At 44.8% G+C, this 23467-nt stretch overlaps 1 protein-coding gene across 1 annotated transcript in view; it reads left to right on the top strand.

Moving 5' to 3' along the window:
• The first annotated feature begins 356 nt into the window (after positions 1-356).
• DMRT1 (doublesex and mab-3 related transcription factor 1) overlaps positions 357-23467 on the top strand; it is a 59973-nt gene continuing 36862 nt past the window's right edge. The window contains exons 1-2 of the mRNA XM_075740089.1: positions 357-647; positions 3526-3709. Coding sequence (XP_075596204.1) covers positions 357-647; positions 3526-3709 — 475 coding nt within the window. The remainder of the gene's footprint in view (positions 648-3525; positions 3710-23467) is intronic.

Here is a 23467-nt window from a genome sequence, read left to right as displayed (position 1 = left end):
GGGTGAGCCGAGGCCCGCCCGTTCCTCCAGCACGAAGCCAGGGGTTTGGGGCCACCCCGGCCCAGCACCCACCACTACCCCCGCGCACCCGACGGCCAGGCGGCTGGTCGGGGCGAGAGTCGCCGCTGCCCGCCGTGCGGCCGCCGCAGGCCGGGCTGGGCGGGGCAGGGAGGGAGGGGTGGCCGCTCCCCCACCCCCGGCGCCTGGCCCGCGGGGGCAGAGAGGGCTTCGCGGCCGCACGGACCGGTCGGGGGAGGGGGCTGTTGCTGCCCGCCAAAACGCGCAGTGTGGTGGGACGGGACGGGGCAGCGCAGAGCCGTGCCGCTCCGTCGCCCGGCTACCCCCGGCCCGTCGCGATGCCTAGTGACTCCCCGGCCTTCAGCAAGCCCCCGGACGCCGCGGGGCCGGGGGAAAAGGCGGGCGGCTTCGGGAAGGCGGCGGCCCTCATGGCGGCCGCCCCAGCGGACGGGGTCGCCGCGGCCGCCGCGGCGGGGAAGAAACCTCCGCGTCTGCCCAAGTGTGCCCGCTGCCGCAACCACGGCTACTCCTCGCCGCTGAAGGGGCACAAGCGGTTCTGCATGTGGCGGGACTGCCAGTGCAAGAAGTGCAGCCTGATCGCCGAGCGGCAGCGGGTGATGGCAGCGCAGGTGAGCCCCGCGGGGCGGCCACCCGCCGGCGGCCGCCGCCTCGGCGGGGTCTGCCCGGAGCGGGGTGGGCTGGCTGCCCGGCGTGCTGCCGGCGGTGGGGTCGTTCCTGCGCTCCCTGAGGCGTTTGGTGCCCGCCGGAGCCAAGCGGTGGGTGCCGCGGTGCGGAGCGCTGAGACAGCGCGGCCGCGGGGAAGCCGCGCCCCGGGCTGGAGTTACACCGCCGTCGTCCTAAATTAATGAGGCTTTTCGCTTTCTCTTAGGTTTCGGTTTTTTTGGTTTGGGGTTTTTTTGTGTTCTGTTTTTTTTTGGGGGGGGGGGGGGGTTGTTTTGTTTTTGTTTTTTAATGAAAATAGGAGATGCCTTGAAGGCGTGTAGGATTTAAGTGGCGGTGAGCTAGCAGCAGCAGCGGCCAGCGGCAGGTCTGGCTGCTCACCGCTGAGCACGCCTGAACGCATCTCCGTCTGAAACTGCGCACAGCCGAAACGTGCTGGCGGTCCTGAACTGCGCGGATCCGGTTTAAAACCTTCGCAGAGGAACACTTACAGTTAACGTCAAATTGCCGGTTTTCAACTTGTGTTTAACTAGATAATGAGCAACGTAGCCAACTAATTGGTTAGCGAGACTATTTCACACCGGTAGTTTCAGATTCGGTGTATCTGCTGATTTTCCTGATGCTAGGTGGCTTTAGTTGAGTGCATTTAAAAAATTTTATTTATTTATTTATTTATTTAAACGCCGTTATTGCTGATTTTGCATAGAGCGGCTCTGTAAATAGCTGTGCAGCTGGGTTGTCTTAAATCTAAACGAGGACTCAATAATAGAAAGAACCAAATTGCATCCAGTTCTGTGTTGGAATAACTTTTTTCGTTAGGTAGTCCCGCTGAAGTCACAGCTCCTCGGCTATATAAATCACTGCAGTATTAGTCCTTACGATCTTTATCTTGAAAACATCATCAGGAGTAGTCCTGGGAGCGTAATGGCTACTAGCGTGCCTGAGCTCTGTGAGCGGGGTGGCACGTTCTCGTTCGTGTAAATAGCCCCCTGCAGACAAATTAATTGGAAGGCTTTAGGACTACTGGTGCAAGCGAAGGCAGTGATACGAGACCCACTGACACAGTTTGCAACTAACATGCGCTCAGAGAGCTTTGTGATCCTGCATAAAATCAGTGTCCCACTGACACGTTTTAAAAACCTCAACAGCCCTGGGTTAAATCCTTCCCGGCTTTTTTATTTAATTATTCAGTGCAGATATACCAAACGTCCTCTGAACCCACTGGGAGCTTTTATTCATTTAAATAATTCCTTCTTGTCGGTGGCATGGCAGTCCAGAAATTGTTAATATGCCCAAGTTACATGTGCTTTCTCTGCCCGGTGTGGAGCACGGAATAATAAACATGGATCCCTTTGCTGCCTGCCTCGGGGGAGGGAGCACAAAATGGGGTGTTCCCTGCACAAGTGTCCCCTTCTGCACAGACTGTTCTGCCCAGCAGCCTCTGTCAGGTGGTGAATGCCTCCTGCTAGCCAGTTCTGGTGGTGGCCCTCCTGGGGGTTTTCTGTTTCCTGCCTAGTGTTTGAAAGGGGCTTTGAAAGCCTCACTAACCAAACGTTGTCTGTGTAGGAGTTAACACATGGAAAGTCTGACTTTCCCCCTTTTGATATATTTCTGCAGTAAGCCCCTTGCCGCTGGTGGAATTTTACAGGTCAAGGTTATTGGCTTGTGAAGACAAAGTTACCCGTGGTGGTTGCAAGTCTACACCTCCTGTTTGGGATGTCTGTATTGCAAGAGCCGTTGTTAATTTCTCTAATGGTATTACGCATCTGTGTTAGAAGATTGTTGCTATTGAATGTGGAAATGGAGGGAGGTCCTGTCCAGCTTACCCAGGAGAATTTTCAGCAAGAAAAGCCCCTGATCCCAGTCTGTAATCTGGGACAGATTTCCAAGGTTCAAATACAGATGCAAATCAGTCACCTGGCAAGTTGCAGGATAGGTAGCTGTAAAGCCACCAGTGTCATGTACACTGCCTGGACACATACCACAACTTGGCATCAGTGGACAGCTGTGCAAAATTGATCTGCCAGTTCAGATGAGGCAGAAGGGGTTCTCTGTATCTTCAGTAAGCAACAAGTACAGTTTGTTTGCACCCGTGTGCAGACTGCGTAGTGCCTGTGGGCTTGGCCAGTACCAGCTAGGCTTTGAAACAGTGTTGGGAAAGAAATGGGGAGCTCCAGCTGCTCCAGGCCTGGGGAGCTGTTTACAATGTGTGTGATGCTGGCTGAGATGCTCATAGGATGGTTCCCCACATTTGCTGGGCTTCTTCCGTGCTGGCTCTCTCTGTACAGTGTGCTGAAATTCTTGTGAAGGTCTAGATTTCCAGCAAAGAGCCAGCAAGGGAGCCCATCAGGCTTGGACAGAGCAGCAGATTGCAGGTATAAGCTCTCACAAAGAGCTGCTTTATATTAATGAAGAGGCACAGCAGAGCCCTGCAGGTAGATGAATTTCTGATCCCCATCAGCTGTTTGTCAGCAGAGAGGAGGGTAGTGACTACACTTTTCACGGTATGCTTTGCCCAAGAGCAGCTGTGTCGGGTGAGTGCAGTCAGCTTTAATACGTCCTCATGCAGCCTCACTGGAGAAAGATGTATATAGCACCAGCATTTCATAGGTTTGTTCATACATGTTTGGACACAAAAAAGGCATTGGTTTTGAATGGCTTTATAACCTTTCTATCCTCCTGTACCCACTGGCTGGATGGTGACATCAACACTGTAGAGAGTACCAAGAGGAAGCAAAGAGCCTTGAGTTTGAGTCTTCCGTTGTTGCCATTATAAATTGTGCTCAAGCCAGAGAGTATGCCCTATGCCTGTCTTCTTGTTCCCAGGTTGCGCTGAGAAGGCAGCAAGCTCAAGAAGAGGAACTGGGGATCAGCCACCCAGTGCCCCTGCCGAGTGCCCCCGAGACGTTTGTTAAGAAGAACAGTGGTGGCAGCTCTTGTCTCCTGTTGGAAAGCAGCAGCCCTACACACTCGACGAGTACAGCCATGACAGCAGCTAGCACGCAGTCAGGTAAAGTGCTGGGAGAGCGATGCTCGTGGCTGGGGGCAAGGGCTGAGGTTGCTTACGCCTGCCTGTTGTTGCATCTCTTCCCCTCTCTGCGGCTTTGGGGTTATGGAGAGTCCGCTTTCCAAGAATGGTCTTGCACTGTTGGTACGGTTAGCAAAAGGGAAAAACAGTCTTTCATATCTTAATTAGTTATTTTTACTTGAAAATCAGAATTAGTTTGGTAAAGACTGGCACTGTCATTGAATTCAGCAGGGTGTGTACCTGCAAGTAGAGATTTATGAGAAGCTTTTCTCCTTTCTCCCAGAATATGTACTCCTGCCACAGTCCTGGCAAATGCATGTTGGCTGGCTCTGTATCTTCTTCAAAATGGGGAGTTTTCAGCATTGTATAGGAGCCAAGTGTGTAGGTAATGTCATTGGCAGAGAGCTGCCTACCTTACGTGACTTGATGTGGTGGTATGTCTGTTCTGTGTGGCCAGGTGTGAGGAACTACGAAAGACTGACACAGTCCTTCGACTGTACTACACCTTACTGTATTGCATTTAACCATTGTAAAATGAACAAAACCCCCACCCCAAAACAAAAAAACAAACAGTGTTTGTCTGCGGATTCAATAAAACTATGGCTAAGCGTGGCCAGGACTTAAAGTGCTGAAGTGAAGACTAGGCAGAGTGCTTTTTCCTATGCAGAGTTTATACCTAACAGATACAGCAATTGAGTATGTATAAAAATGAATCTGATGTGTAGACAGAAAAGAAAAAAGCAAACATAGAGGAAAATAAAAGGAAATTTCATTCATTTTTAATCATCTGTGCTGATGTCAATAATACAGGTGAATATACTTCCCAGTTAAAAAGATGCTTCTAAAGTGGACAATGCCTTGCATTAACTAATAAAAGGACAGCACATCTGTGTGTCTGTCAAGCGACATCACTCTGTTTTGCAGGCCATTTAAAGCCTTGTCAGATGGATTTGTTGCATCCATTGCAGACAGGCAGTTTCAGACCAATATGGAGGAATTTCTTTGGGAAGCTTTTAGAAGTAGTGGTTGATAAAACAGTAAATAGCTTTTTATTAGCTTTTTTGTTTTCATTATTGCAGTCATGTTAGTGTCACCTTTGAATCGACGCAATTACTCCTTTCATATTTGGATTACTGCATGCTTTGTCTATAGACATGGAAAAGGCTAGCTAAAGATTAAAGTAGTATATTCAGTAACGTATAGAGATTGTGTGTAACTCAGGAGAACAAGAAAACCATTGCTTATACAGAAAGGCCAAAAAATGAAATTGTCTTACTGTCAACAAAATTTGCATAAGCTTTGATCTTAATGTTTTTAAAATGTCGGTGGAGGTATTTAATTTATTAATCCCACTTTAATAATTTCTTATTAATTCAATTAAATTATGGTCTTTTAATGAAAAACATTCATTAAACAAGCTTAAGGCAATTCACATGCTTGAACAAAGACTTGAAAATATGAAAATGCCTAATTCTAAAGTAATTTGAGTTGTTTGAAAATTTTTGGTCAAAGCAATTGTAAATGGTTTGCAGTCATCTTTCTTAACAGTGGATTTTTCTTTGTGAGCAATTCAAATACATTGTTTCTCAAGCATTTTACTAAATAACTGTGTGTGGGTGACAACATTTAAAATACACAGCTTCATGTCCAGAGAGAAGGTGTGATTCCAGCCAAGAATCAAGGCAGGGTCAGTTTTGTTCACCAGAAATGGTAGAATCTGGGAATGAATAGGAAATTAGGTTCATAATTTTGTTTTTAGGCACCTAAGTGGCAACAGAAATTCATGCTTAGCTCGAAAGCAACTGCACTGCATAAAGTTCTGTCCCAAATAATTTTGGTGGGTTCGTCTGTTGAAAGCAGTGTAAGTACTCATGGGTATGGATTTCACCAGTGACCGCGTGCTGGCTCTGAAGCTGCAGAAGCTGCTCTATGTTCCGCCAGACCTGTAGGGTGACTTCATCAGGTGTCAGAGTACAGGCTTCACCCTGGAAAGTCTGATTTTTCAGTGAGGAATACCGCTTAAATGTTTTGATGCTTTCTTTTTCTAGCATATAAAGATCTTTTGTTAGACAAGAAACTGTAAAGTGCCATGTGATGCAAAGTTCTTGTTTTAAGTGTCAGGTTGTTTCGGAACCAGGTACTTGAAGGATTCTTGCATTGCTGTTCTGTCATTTTACTGGTACCCTCAACTGCAAGCAAAACAAGACATCCTGTCGGAGCAAGTGTCACGGTCTCTCAGTTTGGTAGGCTGAGATGCTGATTTTGCAAGAATTTACAGTAATCATTAAGGCAGGTAGAGAGACTGAAACCCTTCGTGGCAGGGGAAGTGAGCAGCTCCCTGCAAGCACCAGGGAGTGCTGCGTCCCCTGTACGACACACATTAGACTGGGCAAGAGGTGGTTTTGACAGTGTAATTCCGTTCCTCCTGTAAGTTTTTGGCTTCAGAAGAGCAGTTTTTCTTTTGGACTGCCATCACACAGAGCGCTGTTTGCCAGCAGAGGAGTAATGTGTGAAGGAGTCACACAAATCAGATGTAGTGCCAGAGAGAGAGTCTTTCCTCACTGTATCCATTTTATTGGCAGATCAGAAATGCTGTGACACCTGGAGAGACCAGAGACAATTTTTCAGATCCCTTCATGACATACTGTTTCTGAAAAGGGGAAAAATGACTTATCATGGTTATAGCATAGGGTTTTGTCCATTTACCATCTCAAGCTTGGAAACCGTGTTTACTTTGGATGGTGTGTATCTTCCCCACTCAAAGCAAACTGGGAATTTGCAGGGCAGTTGGAAGGGAGCAGACGGCGGTTGCAGGGCGTTAGCAGAACCTCTTGCAAACAGATTTTGTAGTTTCTATGCATTTTCCCTTAAAAACTTGCAGGTTTCTGAGAGCAAAGGCTTTAATTGTACAAAGCAACAAGAAGTTGTGATCCCAGGGCTTATAAAGTAATTGTCCTGCCTTCTGTAGACTAAGTACATCTTGTTAGGTTAACTAGTGTGCAAAACTCAGGAAGAGACTATGGTGAGGCATTTAAAACATGCCTTTCAGACATGCTGTTTTTAAAACCTGGGTTCTTCCCTGTTCCATGTCATTTTGGTACCTCTGCCCTTTTAATATTTAGACATCACCAGGAGGCAGGGGAGAAGCATGATCATGAAACACCTTTGAGTGAGAGCTGCTTACACTAAAGGAAGGAGGCAGTGCATTTCACCTTTCCTCCATTTTATTTGGTCCTCATCACAGACTAAAGGCCATGTTTGGCATTTGGCGGATGGGTTAGGGTGGCTGCACCATGCATTACCTGATTATCTGAAGATGCTGGAAAGCACTCCTTTATTCTGCTATGCTGTGTTCATGTGGGCCCAATTTAGAAGCATCCAATATAGATGGGATTACTGTATGATGCTAAATGCCAGGTCCTGTGCTCTGCGGTGGTCGATTTCCTGTTGGCTTTGCAATGACCATTAGTGATGGCGTTGTTCAGGTGCCTTCATAGTATCACTGGTTGACAAGTTAAACGTCGTTGTCAGCAATTGTGAGTAATAAGCTTGTGCTTGTTATTTCTCTTTACTACATTTATCATGTGTGATGGAGACAAAATAGTGTTCTTTTTACATTTCTCTAAGTAGGTGCTGCCTTCACTTTGAAACTTTGTGAGGAACAGATGGGTTTTTATCTGCTCATGAATATGGACTGTAGTGGGGTCAGCAGTAATACTACACCTAATGAATGACGGTACTGAGATCCTTTTGAATTTGCAGTGCCCTAGGTGCCTCTGAAAACCCTACCTTGCCTTCTTTTCTCTTCCTGTGCTTTTCTGATGTTATCTTTTCTATGACAATGTATTGTGATTTCAAAAATTGATGGCATGACCTTGCAGATGTTGTGCTGCATAGATAATGAGGTTAAAAAAAAAGTTACTGGAAGATACCATGTCCTGGTTTAAAAAAAAAAAAAGAGAAACTTTCTTTTTGAAAGAAAGTCCTTTTAAGTCTTTACAGTATAGTGTCATGTGCTGTCAGAATTTTGGTTTTATCAAAAAAAGTCTCATTCTAGTCAACTGATGGGCAACATGAGGAAGCTGCCATGGACGTTTCACCATGAGAGTGCTCAGGCACTGGAAAAAGTTTCCCAGAGAGGTTGTGGAGTCTCCATCCTTGGGGAGACTCAAAATGCAGCTGGATGGTGCCTGAACAACATGATCCAACTGTGAAGCTGGCCCTGCTTTGAACAGAGTTTGGGCCAGCTGGCCTTTAGACGTCCTTTCCAAACTAAACTATTCTGTGAATCTGTGAAATGCCTACTTTTTTGTATTGACATTAAGTCAACGTATTCAAATTTGAAATTCAGCCAGCCTCAATACTGATCAGCATTTGCAAGCCTGGGAAAGAAATCCTGTCTCTTTTGCCCTAAAACCACTCAATGACTAAATCTACAGTAGATTTCAACAGAAAATTAGCATCATGGAAGTTGACAGGTGGTGGAGAGAGGGTTGCTAGTTAAGGTGGCAGCAGCCTCAGCAGGGCTGAGCAGTAAGGAGGAGGCATGAGCTGCTTTGCCTGCCTGTGCCAGGGCTAACATGATGGCTGCATGTCTTTAGAGGTCTTGGTGGGTCTGGAGTGGTTACTGATCCATCATCTTGCTCTTTCCTTTTCTCTTCGTCTCCTTGTTACTTTCTGACAATGATTTTCTCCTGCTGCACCCTCTACTTCTTCACCAGTTGAAGTTGCTGGCTGCTCGATGGTCCTGCCAACTCTCCTTCAATACTGAGAGCCAGGCAACCCCATCCATTGCTTCCTGGTGCTTTTCCCCAGCTTCTCTCACAGCCAACAAAACTCTTTTCAAAAGAAAATAATATATTTGAACATGATGTGTCTTTACCAGATTGTACAGCTGGCAAAGAAGTAAGTTTTGTATCCTTCACCTATGAATAACTAATACCTTTCCATCCATAATAATCTGTTTTTCTCCAGATGGCTGCAGTTAAGATGAGAGAAAAAGAATCACATTTCCCTGTGTCTCTTGTAAGAGTTTGAACTGCCTTACCTCTTTTGCGTAGGCAGTATTTCCACAGCACAGGTTAGACTTTATCTTGGTAAGCAGTTGCTGGAGACAGTCTTCTGCCTATATGGTGGTTTTCTCAGTTGCTAAATCTCTTTCAAACTGGACCACGTAAGTATTCAGGGAGTGTTTCACTTTGCACAATCTTTCTTTGGTTTAGGATAAAACTTTCATAGGCTTTTTAAATTTCTGACTGATACAGCTATGTAGTGAACAAAGCAGTCAGCAGTGTGCTGGCCATGGCTTTATAATTTTCAGTTCCTACAAAAATCACACGTGTTTTGCTCACAGTTGCTTAAAAAGGCATTGCTTGTGAAGCAAGGGGGGCGTTTCTGCCTCTCTGCTGCTTTGGTTTCATTGTACTTGGGAACGCTGCAAAGGAGTTTTGAGCATCTCATTATAAAAGGACATAGATAAATCTGAAAGGATAGAGGGAAGGGTGACAAAAATGATGTATGGCTTGTAGAAAAGGAGACTAAGGGTGGATATAACAGTCTATAAATATTTGAGAGGTAATAATATGGAGGAGGGGGAGGGATTATTTACAGTGCTTGAGACAGCATAACAAGGAGCAACGGCTTGAAACTAAAAAAGACAAAATTAAATTAGACAGTAGACACTTTTTCTCCTAACTAGAAGTGCAATTAGCAATGGAGTGACCTGCATAAGGACAAGGGGGTAAGTGAAGCATAATCAGAAGAGGTGTTTAAGAGTGTGTTAGATTACGATCTCAAGTGATTAATATGGGGGTAAACTCTGATCAATGCGCAGGTTAAACTAGATGACGGAAATCTCCTGCAGCTTTGTCATCTCCTATATGATTCATTGCCTCTGGCCATTGTTTGATTGTGTTAAATAAATCATAATGTTACAGGGTTCTGCATCCCTGATTAGATGTTTCCAGTTAATTCTCCAGTTCTGGAGCCTGCAGCTTGCAAAGCTTGCACTTTCCCTGCTCCTCCTTTCGAGCAATATTTGTTTGTTGTCTTTGCAGCTTTGTGTGTGTGTCTAGGCGCCTGTGTTTTGTCTGAGCCAATATCTGATGGGCCATACGAGACACAGACTGTCAAAAGTGTAGTCGTTCTGTTGTGTTGGTGAAACAGGTAGAAGTAGCGAGAATTTTCAGAGTTAAGTCTCTAAATGAAGTTTATTTTTCCTTTCAGGCTTTTGATCCTGTCTTAAGCCTCAGTGGAAGTACAAAAATGAATAGCAGCATAAAAAGATTTTTAAAACCTCAGAGAAGATTATTTTTCTTTTTCTGTGCAAGTGGTACTGTGGGGTTTGTCCGGGGCTGTCTTCACCCTGCTTCACCCCAGCGCGGGCTGGGGGGGGTGTCTCTGCAGCATGTCGTGGAATCAGGGGTGCCAAGGACCAGCCATGACATATCCAGACCCAGTTACTTTGGGAGAGAAGGGCTGCTCAGCCTCAGGGCTTCTGTGACCGCCTTTTGGCTGGAGAGGTGGAGGTGAAAACCCACAGGCAGCTCGGAAGGTATTTCCATCCTTCTGTTGTGTTTGAGAAGAGGTTTTCTCCCCTAAAGAATTGGCAGTAGATTTTTTTTTTCCCCCAAAAATCTTTCGCCTGAGGGCTTTCTGTGTTGGCAGCATCTTTCTGTCCGACTTTTCTTGCACCAGGCGAGGTTTCCAGACGTAGAGCTACCGGTTAGAGCAAGGTCCCTGCCAAGTGGCGTTTGCTGTGTGCTGAATGGACTTCACCATGTACACTGTCCCAGCACCTGGGTGCTTGGAGCCTCTCTTCCCACCAAAGGCCAGCAAGGCTGGTGGGCAGCCCTATTGTTCTTTGTGCCTTGGAAGTTCTTCCTCCGCCACGCTGGCATTTGCATATGTGCATTCACATTTAGAGAGTTATCTGTGCTGGCTTGTGCTTTCCATTTGTCATTATGAACACTGAGATAAGGAATGGAGCAGAAGCAGAAGATGTACTAAGAATTTTCTATCTGTGGGCACATTATTACACTATCTGCAGCTAACCTCTTGTTCCTTTCTGTGTCCTTGAAACAGTTATTATGACTTATCTGAATGCGTGGGGCTTTCTTTTTTGTTTTTAGAAAAGATATAAGTGGGGAGTGAAGGAGTACTGCACGCTTCCTTAACTGAGCACTGGCATGATTTCTTGCTTTTTCTTTTTTTCATGTGCTTTCTTATACCTTGGAGACTGCTTTCATTAGCTTTATTTATCAACTGACTTCCTAATTCAGCCTGTTGGCCCATTTTCTGTTTTCAGTAGATTTGTCACTTAATGATGTGGGGACTGAAATGCAGTTTTGAAGGTTCCTTTTGTAGGAATACTTTTTCATACGCTGCTTCTAATTCCTCTTTTTTTTTTTTTTTCTGAACTTTGCTAAACTCTCTCCTGAGTTTGAGTACCTGCTAGTCTTAGTCAGAATTGTGAATAGGTCAATTCCTTAAGTATACAAACATCGTTTATGCACTTCTGTCATATGTTTCTTGAAGAGCTTGTGGAGGGTCAGTTAAGCACTGAGCTTCTCTTCCTTTGCAATGAGATTGAATGCCTTTTTTTTTTTTTTCCCTTCAATTCCTGTCTCCAGTTTCTATTCATACTATTTCTATTGCTTACAGCATAGGCCACCATTTGCTGACTTGGATGACGATCAACATGGGCACAACTGAACCTCAGATGATGTAAGCTACTGTAGTTCCAGTCACTGTGCATTTCTGTCTGTCAGTTGCGCATGAACAAAATTCATTACTGATCAATTTGTATTTGCATGGAACAGATTTTATGAGTGCAAATGTTGTTGCATTCATGCAACACTGTCAATCGTGTACAAAAGTGATGCACATGCATGTGATGTTTGCTCACTTGCCCAGGCACAGTGGGTGTCTACAATGGTTCTTTACTGCTCCTGATATTGGTTTTTCCATCACGTATTAGGAGACAGAATGAAAAAACCCTCCTGTTATTTCCCTTTGGTCTTTTTTAGAAACCTTTTGGGTTTCTGTCATCATATAGCTTATAACCAAGCATGGACTCCATCTAATTCCAACCATTGTCCTACTCCCTTTATTATTTTTAGTGTGAGCCATAATGATTTTATCCCAGTCATATTTCCTCCAAGGTCTCCTATCTCAGACACTTGTAAAGCCTTCCCTCCCTTCTAATGTTCTCTTTGATCTCTTGTTAATGACTTAAATCCCTTTACATTTAATCCACACCGAGTTTCTTTCTCCTCCTCTCAATTTGCTTCTTTGCACCTGCAGGTGTCTGGGCTGTTTTCCATCACTGTCTAGAAATATGGTTTTCTTTCCTAATTTCCTTTCTTTTTTAATTTCTTCCTCTATTTTTTTAGAAGTTGGGTAGCATGTTGAATGTCTGAATGCAGTGAGTTAAATGTTTGTAAATTTCTTTCTCAAATCGGGTATCTCAAGATGAATAACAGCATGTATATATGCATACATAGTAGTCATACTCCCGGTCGTTATACTAAAGATTGAAAATGGCACTTGTTTCTTAGGCTCCTAATTTTCTGAAGCACTAATTTTATTGGTCCTGATCCTGTTAGCTGTCATGCATGCTAATAATTTTAGATATGTAAATAATCCTGCTGGTTGAGTTCAGTGTGAACAAATATATGCTGCAGCATTAAAATAGTCCCTAGCATCTTCACAGATTCAAAGCCATGTTCAAAGATTTTGAATGCTTTTTCTTTACCAAAACTGTTCTTTTTTGCCAATAAAGATTTGAATACAGTCAGTGTAGCTGTATTATAAAGACCAAAAGTGCAAGTGAGGAAAGAACAAGCATTGCCCCCCTAGCTTATATAAAAAAATAAAATATTCTGCTCTAGTCAGTGGCAGAAGATGTTGAAAGTGGAATTTGCTGCTGTAGACATCTTATTGAGGGCCTGAAGCTTGTATTAAGTGTGGAAATAAAAATTATTTTCTGTAGGTTTTATTTCTTCAGCTGTATTAGGAGGATTTTTAAGTTGCGTGCTAAATGTTTGCAGCAGATCATTTTTATTAAGTGTACACGAAATGTGAACAAAATGTGCCCTCTCCAGTTCTACTGAAATCAGTGGTGGTATTTCAGCTCCTCTTAGCTGGAGCTGGATTGGGGCTGTGTGTAGTACTGAGAAACTTATGATGCCAAGCTGCAGTATTCTGTCTGGGACTTCTCCCTCCTTGTTTTTTTCTCCCATATCACATTTTCCTTTGAAAAAAGGTTAACAATGTTCAATTTGAGAGTTTTTTTAGTTGTATTTAGGAGTGCACACACACACAGAGTTAACAGTTATTTGACCCATTACGGGATAATAATTTTACATGTTGAAGAGAGGAAGAAAAACTCAATAACTTTTTCTGATCTTTGCTTTGAAGAAAGGCAGATGATATTGCTGTATGTGGAGATGCTGATATTCTGCTTTCATTTCCAACAGTAACTGAAATCAGCAGGATTGGATTACTTGCATGCAGCAGTTAAAAAAACAACAACAAACAGCAACAGAAAACTTGGCTGAGGATCTCTCTGGTCCATTAATGCTGATTTCCAGTAAGTCTTGTAGCACTGGGGAAATTCCTAAGGCCTGGAAGAAAGCTGATGTCATGCTAGTATTTAAAAACAGCGAGTGTTGCGGGATGGGTGGCTACAAATCCATCAGCCTGACACTAGTTTTTGTGAAAACAGCAGAACAGTCCACAGCAGACTGAAATGTGCAGGGGGAAGAGAAATGGAACTGTTAAAAGGATGCTCACAGATGAATTAATGAAAGTTTATGGGTAAAGGATTCTGTCAAGTTAGTAGTCTTTTATCATTACAAAATTGCTTGACAAAGTGACATGTTGATGCAATCAAATTCTGCAAAGCGTTTGATTTTTGTATCCCCTGACATCTTGATTAGGAAACTGAATTGACAGAAAGCCAATATTGTATGTGTTACATGGTTTTAGAAGGATGATCCTATCAGTCTGAAAGCGTGGGTCTGAGTTGGGGAATCTAATGAGGTGGTCTTTCTAGAGGAGTCTCTAGGGGGACCTGCTTTTGGCTGTAAGCTGTGTGGTCTTCCCAGTGGTATCTTGGAAGCAAGCCTGGAATCGCCACAGGTCATCTTGGTAGGTGATGGAAAGGCGCATGGACTGGCAAGCGGTGGAGAAGACAGAGGTACACTGTGTGAGCACTTGGCTAGATAGTTGGTCAGGTGCAAGCAAGAGCTACTTTAACCCATACCAGAAGTGAAAAACAGAGCAGTCTGTCCCTGAGAAACATTGTCACTGCAGAGAAGCTAATGGCCAGGAGGGTAATGTGCTGAATGTTAGTGGTTCCTTGTAGAAAAGGATGACCAAGGACTGGTAGAGCTCTTTCAGGCAGATCTGTGGTGGTGGGAAGGAGGCTTGGTGTCTTCTGTGCCTGAAACTGGTGAGGTGCCTGTGGAACTAGTGGGACTTTTTCCCTGGTGACATTGTACGTATGAGAAAGTGGGCTCTCAATGGATATTGGGAGGTAAATCGTTGGTGGTTATTAAGTAAGCATACCACACCAGGCTCAGGAACGTCACTGAGCCAAAAGCAATGGGAGGCTGGGACAGGGGGCGAGGGAAGTACCACATTTGTTTGCCCCGTTCGTACTGTTCCCTAGGTTTCTCTTTATAGCTGGTGTGGGGATATAGCCATGGTCCGAACCAGCACACCTGGGCTTAAACTTGGAAGGGGTCAGGCAGGAGACACAGGAATGATTAAAAGACCAGAAAACACATCCTGAGGTGAGAGATGGCAGTTCATTTTACCCTTTAGTGACCCCCTCATCTAAGATTTAGTTAATCCCCATATAATTGTTCGAATGACTTGTGCCTTTGCCAGACTGGACCAGCTCAAGTTGAAGTTTTCTGTGTTGCTTCATGGGATGGGTTTTGACATTGTTATCAAATGCATGATGTGGATGCAGAATCCCATGAAAAGCTTGCGTGTTGGGCGCATCCACCATGGATGCATGTCGAGCAAAAGATGATAACAAATGTCTTAATTCTAGGATCTCCCAGATTTTGTTGAAACGTGCTGTTCTTGCTGCTTAACTTTCATCCTTGACTGCCCCTCTCTGGCAAATGTCATTCTTAGTAAGATGCGCTGTCCCACTTAGGACTGACTTAGTCCTTTATGGGTGGAACTGGAGAAGATTATTCCACTTTGCTTGAAAGACAACTCCAGCATTATTCCTAGAGGGAAGAAGAAAGTAATAGTCATTCCTTTGGGGTGAAAATGAGTATTGTTCTGGCAGTCAAGAAAACCTTGAGAAGCAGGAGACCGCAGCCATTGATGTCTTCGTGGATAAAGCCACCTCCTGCCCTGGGATGCATGCCCTGTGCCTGCAGACACTGCTGCTGTTAAACCCGCTCCTTGCTGAGAGTGCTGCCTGAACTCACGGTCCAGCTGCTTCATCTGGCAAGGGGTGTTGTGGAACACCCCGAATCTGCCCTGGCTGCCAGAGAAAGGTGCAATGGCTGGTGGTTCTGTTGTGGGGCGGTGGGAGGAGGTGAAAAGCGTGGTAGGAATTGGCAGGTAATAAGTGCCCAGGCGAGGCATACCCGTGATAAGGAGGTGGGGTAGATGAGGCTCTGTGCACTTGAGCTCTGGGGAAGAGGCCAGGAACCTACAAGAGGTTCAGAGTTGTTGAGTGGTGCATTTTTTTCTTCTTTTTTTTTTCTCTTCTTTTTTTAAAATGTGTATTTTTGCTTTGAGAAGAAAGGCATATCTCTGCTAAGCAAGTGTTCCTGGGTACAGTTGGAGAGGTACCTATGGATTGTGGTGGCAATAAACTGTTTTGGCTATGATTTATTCTGTTTAGCCTGGAGATACAGCTGCTTTTAGCCCATGTGTCTGGTATGGCTGATAACAGATTTTTCGACCTCTCCCTCTAATAGATGTTAGTCGAAGCACAGCTGGGCATCCAGGGCTATTGGGACAGGCAATCCTGAACAAGGAGGAAAAAGAAACACTGGATTTGGTGTTTGAACTTGAGATGAGCTTAAGATGGGGTTGTGTAGCGTTGTTGGCAATTGGGAGAGGGAAGGAAAAACATGCTTTTCTCAAAAGCTTTCTGGTCAAAACAATTGGGAGGACTGCAGAGGTGGATTTCCATAGGTGAATGAGATGTACGGGCAGCCCCGTACATCTCAGAAACTGGGCTCCAGGACACGGGTACGAGCGCAAGCTCCCCCACTGCTCTGCGGACCCCGCTCTTCTCTGGTATTTGCTGGTTCATCTTGCACGTGGGGTGACTCTTGCTCATACCGCTCTTAAGGTCTGCACCTCCCCGCTGCCTCAGAGCCAGCACAGAGTGGTGGGCCTGAGGTCTGCAGACTGTGGAGAAACGGAGAAGGGTTTTTTCTTCACAGCAGTGGCTCGGGTAGCCATCTCTTAGGGCCTGAATTCAGGGATGCTTTCAGGAGCCCAGGGTCTCTGGTTTTTCACTCTGCTTTTAGGGAGAAGGCTTTCAGATCCGAAAGGCCTAATTCTGCATGCCTTGTGCTACAGTAATTTATACTGTGCACTTTTAGTCTGAAGTGAGTACCTGATCCTTGACATTTCATTTTATTTGTCATGATGCCAGAAAACCAGAAAACTGTGTCAAACTTTCCTGTGTTTGGGAAGTTTTATTTAATCACACAGTTCAAAAGCATCAAAATTATTTTTTTTACTAGAATTTACTAAAAGATAATTTCTTAAATATCTCTTTTCAGATGGGGATGTGGCTTAAGAATTTTATACATATAAGGACCTGAAAGAGAGTTTTTAAGATAAAGCACCCTCTGGAGTATATTGATAAAAAGAGGACGAAGGGGAAAACAAAAATCAGGATGCAGGGAGTTGGCTTTCTTGTTTTCTTGAGAGCCTTGCTTCTTTGTAGGGTCCAATTCCAGTGTCCTTATGAGGAAGAGGGACATAGTGCGTGGATTCATAGGGCGGTGGAGCTGTTAGCCGAAGCAGATGATACTGGGATGCAGGTCAGCATCTGGTCCTTCATGGAGAGCTTTGAGAGCAGTGGAGATGAAAACCCAGTGCTTGGCGCACTCACATTGGTATCCATAAAGGACAATCCCTGTGCATCTCATATTGGACCAAATTTGTTTCTTAGGAACCTGTTGGTTGATTGGCAGAAGCTGTAAATTAGGGGGGGAGGTCGGTGTTTAAAGACCCCTCTCTGTTTTCTGAAGGAGCAGTAAATGGGCTTGTGTGTGAAAGAGTAGGGCTCACCAGAGTTACACAGGTGTGAAAACAAGCCAAAATGGTGGGATAAGGCTTTGGGGAGAGAGAGGAGAGAGAATATCGCATTGGAGAGGAGAGCAGCGGAGACCTTCTCTGGAGTCTGATGCTTAGGCTTAGCTATGTGTTGCTGTCGTGTTCCACAAATTCCCATTGAGAGACTCCAGCCTCTTCCCATTCCCTTCCTCCTTTTACTGAAGAGGTTTCCTTTCCTCTTCTCATCTTAGCTGAAGCAAGGAGTTGGAATAGGGAAGGTGTTAGTGTGTAATATTTTGTATGGTATCGCTATGCAGGGTATGAATAATAAATCACATGCTACATGCTTAGACAATTTACTGCTGGCTTTTGTATGTGCTGTGACAAGTGCTCGAAAGGTCAAAAAAGCTTCCTTAACAAATTTGATAAGATAATGCAGTGAGCTGTAACAGCATAAAGTCCTGGGGGCCATAGACCAGAATAGAAGAAATAATTATGCATGGTAATGGGTAATTACAGATAATGGCCTTTTTTGGGGGTGGCAGAAAATACACAGCCCCACAGCCTTGTCTGGAATGAACATTGTCTAGCACATTAACTTTATAGCAAGCTAAAAGTTCAGTGCTGGAACTGAAGATAATCCGCAACTTCTAATGGGAAGAGAACAGAAATACTTCTCTCAAAAGCAGAGCAAGCATACGGGTCTTGTTCCTCAGGAGGCAGAGTGTCTTAGCAGAAAGTAAGCAATGGTGCCAGCTTTCTTTGACATCTGAAATAGCTCTGTCATGATTGTCTGGTGGGAGAAACATATTGTTCCAGCATTTCTGATTATGATGTTAGGGAGTGATTTCACACTGGCCTCGTTCAAGGCTACTGTCCGACCTCAAAGCCAGCTATGAATTGAACTAACGCGATGCGAGACTTAATATTGCCAAACCAGTTAATAGGAGTGTGCTGATGCTTTATGTACTGAGCAAGGGGAAATTATCAGCTGCGGATCCAAGACTCTTTTGAGGTCTAAAGGCAAGTGTTTCCTGGCTGAATAATTATTTTTTGGTGTTTTAATGGCATAGCTGTCTCCTGCCACAGAGGCTGGCTTGCAGGAAGATGTTAACACTGCAGTGATGAAAACAGCCACTCTGAACTGAAAACTGCAGGAAATGTAAACTGCCAGAAGCTGAACTGTGCTCACTGGGCAATGGCTGTGCCTTCCTGCTACTTGAGTGAATGTGTTACTTGAGTAGTCACAGTCCTGTATTTTCAGCAGCATGTCTGTGTATGTGTAGAGTCTGTAGGCACAGAAGAAATAAAAACTGCTAACTGTAAGTGTATATAAGAACTCGATAAATGCGGGCAGTGCAATTCTTTTAATTGCCACACTGCATATACGGAATCCTTTTTCCTGAAATACACAATCAGATGGAGACTAATCAGCTGTTATGGCCACATGAGTAAATTGAACGGTACCACTGCATGCTCCCAGACATTGAAACGTGACTGTATGGGCTATCCTGATTTTTTTAAACAGTTCCTAGTGTGCATCCATCCCATGCTGACTAATATTCTCCCCCAGATTCCTGAGTGTGGTCCACTAACCATTCCCAATAGGCAATTTGGTACTACCACCCTGTTTTAGATGCTGAGAAAGTCTAATAGTATGGAGTGTGCCATTTGACCTCAGCATCAGCGGCTTACCCAGGCATGTTTAAATTACTGTTATCAGTGTATAATGAGATGTATAACTGGCCCTTAACGGTACTGATAGGAACAGAAAATACACCATGCTTAAATACAGAATGAGTGAATGTTACTTCAGTGTTTGTATTTCTTGGTCTGTATGCTTAAAAACACATTTCCATCTCTGAGATAGAGATGATGATAGAAATTCCTGTGAATTCCCTGACATTTCTCCTCTCTCCTCCCAAAAAGTAAGAAGGGAAAGAATGATCTATATGCTGGCTTGTGCGTTGATTTTGCCATGCATATCCGCAATTCGTGTAAATCGCCATAGCTTTATTGAAGTAAATGGTCTGAGACTGGTTTACATTAACTGAGGACTGGACCACTGTTTTTCACCATGCTCTGCTAAGTGAAGGCAGGAGCTCCTCATAGGTTACTGAATGTATGAGACCCATATGTGTAACTGACCCCAAGAACTCACCTTCCTTAGAAGAAAATCCCAGCCATCCTGAAATGAATTACTGGTTAACTACTATTAATATACCATAGAGCTGGAGAGTCGTCTACAACACTGCAAGATCAATAACAGTATTTATTGTGCATCATATTGATCTTCTATGAAAGAATGGGCCATATTTCACACTCTGTACATAGTGCAAAAAAAGTAGCATCGGTTCTCTACAGGAATTAGTAAAGACATAGAAAAGAGCTTAGAGATCCAAGGGCACAACTGCATGAAGGGATACTGTTGTCTCACTGCAAGAGCGTTGCTCACACACAGAGACTCTCTGATAGTCCTACGTTATAGATTTGGTGTTCCAAAAACTGAGCAAGAATTTTAACCACTCTTTTTTTATTTACTCTTCTCATTTCTGTTCCTTCTTGTACAAGTTCCATCCCATATTTTTTAATCGTGTCCTGTTTGCAACTTCCAAAATGTTAAAATTTGTGGCTAGTGGCAGGGGAAAGACCCAGGAGCCTTTCCCAGTTTCTCCATGTAGAGAGTGAAGTCAGCCAAGGTGTGAGCCCGACTCCTGCAGCAGCCTTCTTGTTTTAAAGGGCAGGTGGAGGGGCAGAGTGGGAGTCTGATGGCGCAGCAGCAGTTGCCTTGTTGAGAGCTTAATTCCTCTCGAAAATTGCTCCCCTTAGAGCAATGAACCTCAGGGCTGCCTCTCATGTGCAGGTGTTGTAATGCGTCAAGCTTTGAGGCAGGGGAAGACCCTCTCCTTGCCAGCAGAGCCATTCAGCTGTGTTGAATTACATTTGGGGAGAAAACAAGAAAACCCAAGAAAAAACAGCTGAAAGCTGCTTTCTTAACCTTGGTATTCTCTCCTTGGTGGTGGAAAATGCGGCCACGGGCTAATAGCCTCACTTGAGGAGGACATCTTGCTCACTGAGCAGCTGGGGTGAGGCTGTGGTGAAGGTTCAGTCAGTAGGTAGGAGTCAAGAATTAGAGGTGCAGGCCAAAGACTGACCAGAGGAACCCCAGTTAGTTGAAGTTTAGTTACAGCCATTGCTTCCAATAGATCTGCCCTCTTCTGCAAACAGTGGCTCTGCCTGAGGATGTTGCATCCCAGAAGCAGTGTGCTTGCCCACCAGCTGGCTAGCAGACTTCAGCTGGAGACAACCAGCATGGATAGAGCAAGAATTCCCCTGGGTATACGGTAAACACGAAATCTTCTCTGGGCAGATCTCTGACTGCTTTGTTTTATGCCTAGAGCAATGTTCTTTGGCCTTTAATTCTGCTCCCCTTGGCACTTAGCATGTCTTTAAAGGTACCCCATGTCGGTACTGGCTGGTGTGACCTGCTTTTCTTCCTGAGCTTTCATTGCTCAGAAAAAAGTCAAGACTTACAGGGCTTTCTCCATTAATAGCAAAACTCTTTCTCCTTAATATATTTATCTGTGTGTATGTTCTATACGTGTTGTATGTGTATGATTGATGTATGCATTAGTAGTGGGAGATGACATGATTCAGACAGGCTGGATGGGGTGAGAGTGTAGAGCTGGACTGCAGACCTGCCCTTGACCTGTTGCATGCTGGAGTTGCTGAAAACATGCAAGAGCTCAGCTCTACAGAGGCATCCTTCCCTCAGGTTGGCTGGTTCAAGACTGCGAGGAGTTTAGAGTAACCAGTGGGGTGTTTTGACCTGGTCTCACCTGACATCAACCCACAGTCCAGATGATAGCATGAAGCTATGTTTTGTGTGAGATGCCTCCCTTCTCCTGGGTAAAGCACTGAATCTCCTCCAGATGCTGTAGGGGAAAAAAAAAAAAGCAGAGACTTATCCTAAAGCATGACATCAAAGAAAATCTTATCTCCTAAAGTCAGGGGAAGTGTGATTTGAAGTATGTGGTGGCTTTCTCCTGCTCTTTTTCAGATGTTGCCTGTCTTTCCATCTTCAGAAGCATGATAGGTCTTGGGATTTAGGGGAAATTAACTCTTCAGGCTGTCTTTCCAGCACCATCGCAGGAGTCCTAGTACTGTATGGAGTTGGGTGCATTTGTCCCTTCACTTGAACTTTCCCCTTTCCCATGGCTGCTGTTTTTATTGCTAATCTGCTGGGGCACGTCCCCATGGTGTGGCCACAGCTCAGGAGGGTTGTGTGCAAGAGATGTTACGAGGACCATGGATTCCATAATTTTGCGTTTATAAGAGAAAAATGCCCCAGGCTGCTGATGCCTGGGGATTTATGTGTATGGGTGCATGAGTGGCTGAATGAGCCGGTGACCAGCTCTACAGACTCAATAGTGAGTCTTGAGAGGGCAGCTGATAGTACTGTAGAGGCTGTTGGAGAGTGGAGGGACAGCAGAAGGAAAGCAGAGGACCATTCTGGTGGATTTGTAACAGCCCTGAGCACTGAACTGCTGATGGCTGTTGTGCAGCTAGGTAAACAAAAAATGGGTGGCAGCAAGTCAACCCTTTTGCACCTCTGGTGGAAATGATGGTAGCCCCAACCACAGACAGGAGATAGAAAGAGCAAAGAAGGGGGCAAAAAGCATGGTGTTTTCTTTTATTTAAAGCAGCAGAAGACTGCCACCACTGCTTTTTCTTCAGGAAGGAGCTGTAGCACTACCAGCCACGGGAACATGACAGAGACATCAAGGATGCGTGTATGATTTTATGGATAGCTATGGACAGGTCTGTTCTAGCCTAGCCCATCTTGTCCCATGTTAGGAAGTGTAGTGCCTGAGACCTTTCCAGAAGTTGCAGGAAAAACATGCTGCTTTCCCCCCCTCTTCCTTTTACCTGCCTACACCTCGGGGTGGCTCACCTTTTGTGTGAAGGTGTAAAGAAGCCCCATCTGCCTGGCACTAGTATTCCTCGCGGAAAGTATTATCCCTTCTTATGATGCACTGCAAGTGGAAAGACACTGCAGAGGTTTCAGAGGTTGCACATCTGTGCAGCATAGCGTAGCCCTGCCAGAAGTTCTGCAGCCAGCTGCCTTGCATATCTCTGTCTCATGTGAGGTCTGTATCCTAGCAGGGAACGTGTTGGAGGGTTTTACTTTCAGCTTCTGTTTTACAGTATGAAAAGCAGAACAATTGGACCGCAGCTTTGTTCAGGAGCTAAGTTTGGGGAGAGGAGTTAGGCTTGTGCTGTGATTTATCGGAATTGTTGGCTTTTCAGTGCCAGTGGTCTAAGTTCTGATTTTATCAAAGACACAGACAAAAGGACTTGAAGAGAGGCCTGCCTAGAAGCAGAATAATAGCAATAATAAAATTCCGTAAAAATATGAAAGTGCAAAAACTGTCAAGGGTCTTTTGTGGCATTGCAGACTGTTCTGTGTGCCAATTTGAGAGGTACTCCCAAAGAAAAAGGGCTGTTGTCTTGGTTCTCGCTCACACAGGGCTGAGGGGCAGAAAAACCAGATGCAGGAGGACTGAAACACTCTGCTTGCTCATAAATGGATAGTTCATTGATATCAACAAAATGTCAGCAAGAGCTGAATAGGGGCACTGTATAATTTAGTAACCTGGAAGGAGACTATCCATGATTTCAGAGAGCTTTCCTTACAGCTGAAGAAGTGAAACAGAATTCCAGTGTAAATGGCAATAATTGGTAAAACCGATCATAATGTGCAGCTAATAAACAGTACAGTAGAAGTTGTTACCATGACTCTGAGAGGCTGGGGAATGCCACCATATTCATTTTGCAGGTAAGTAACCAAGGTGCAGATACACCAAGAGAAAGAAGCAAAATTAACTAGGCAACGCCTGCCTGACATCTCTCTTAGGGCTGTTATTTCATACGTGCATAATGTCCGTGCTGCTTCATCTCCATACCAATAGCCCTTGAGAACTCATCAGTATGCTTTAAGCCACATGTTTTCTCCTCCGTGGTAGAGTTAGACAACACCATGGGAAGAGCAGGAGCTCACTGCAGAAGGGACCATTAGGCTGCAAACACTGTAAAGGTTGGTGCAGGGCAGGGTTACAGGGGTGCGGGCTAGAACCAGAGCTGCAGGGATGGTGGGATTTACAGTTGTTCCCTTGTTTGATATGTAAATGTATATTTGCCATGTGGTTAGACTTTCTAAGGTTGTGGCAGGTTTTTTTCTGTCTGTCTCAGCCAGATGCAGTGTGTCAGAGAGAGCTTGGCTGTGAAACAGTACTGACAAGCAGCTTCCTTTTTCATTCTTGCAAATATTGCAAGGCAGTGGTTGACACTGGAGTGAGGAAAATGGGACTTAAAATGGACTGTCCCCATCTTACGGTATGACAGGGGAGGCAGGCCTTTGTGGGGACAGCCTGCGGGAATGTGGCCGGGTGTCCTGTGGTTTGGAGG

The sequence above is a fragment of the Balearica regulorum genome, chromosome Z, assembly GCF_011004875.1.
Source record: "Balearica regulorum gibbericeps isolate bBalReg1 chromosome Z, bBalReg1.pri, whole genome shotgun sequence".
Taxonomy (NCBI): Eukaryota; Metazoa; Chordata; class Aves; order Gruiformes; family Gruidae; genus Balearica; species Balearica regulorum.
This window is presented reverse-complemented; position numbering and strand designations above follow the sequence as displayed.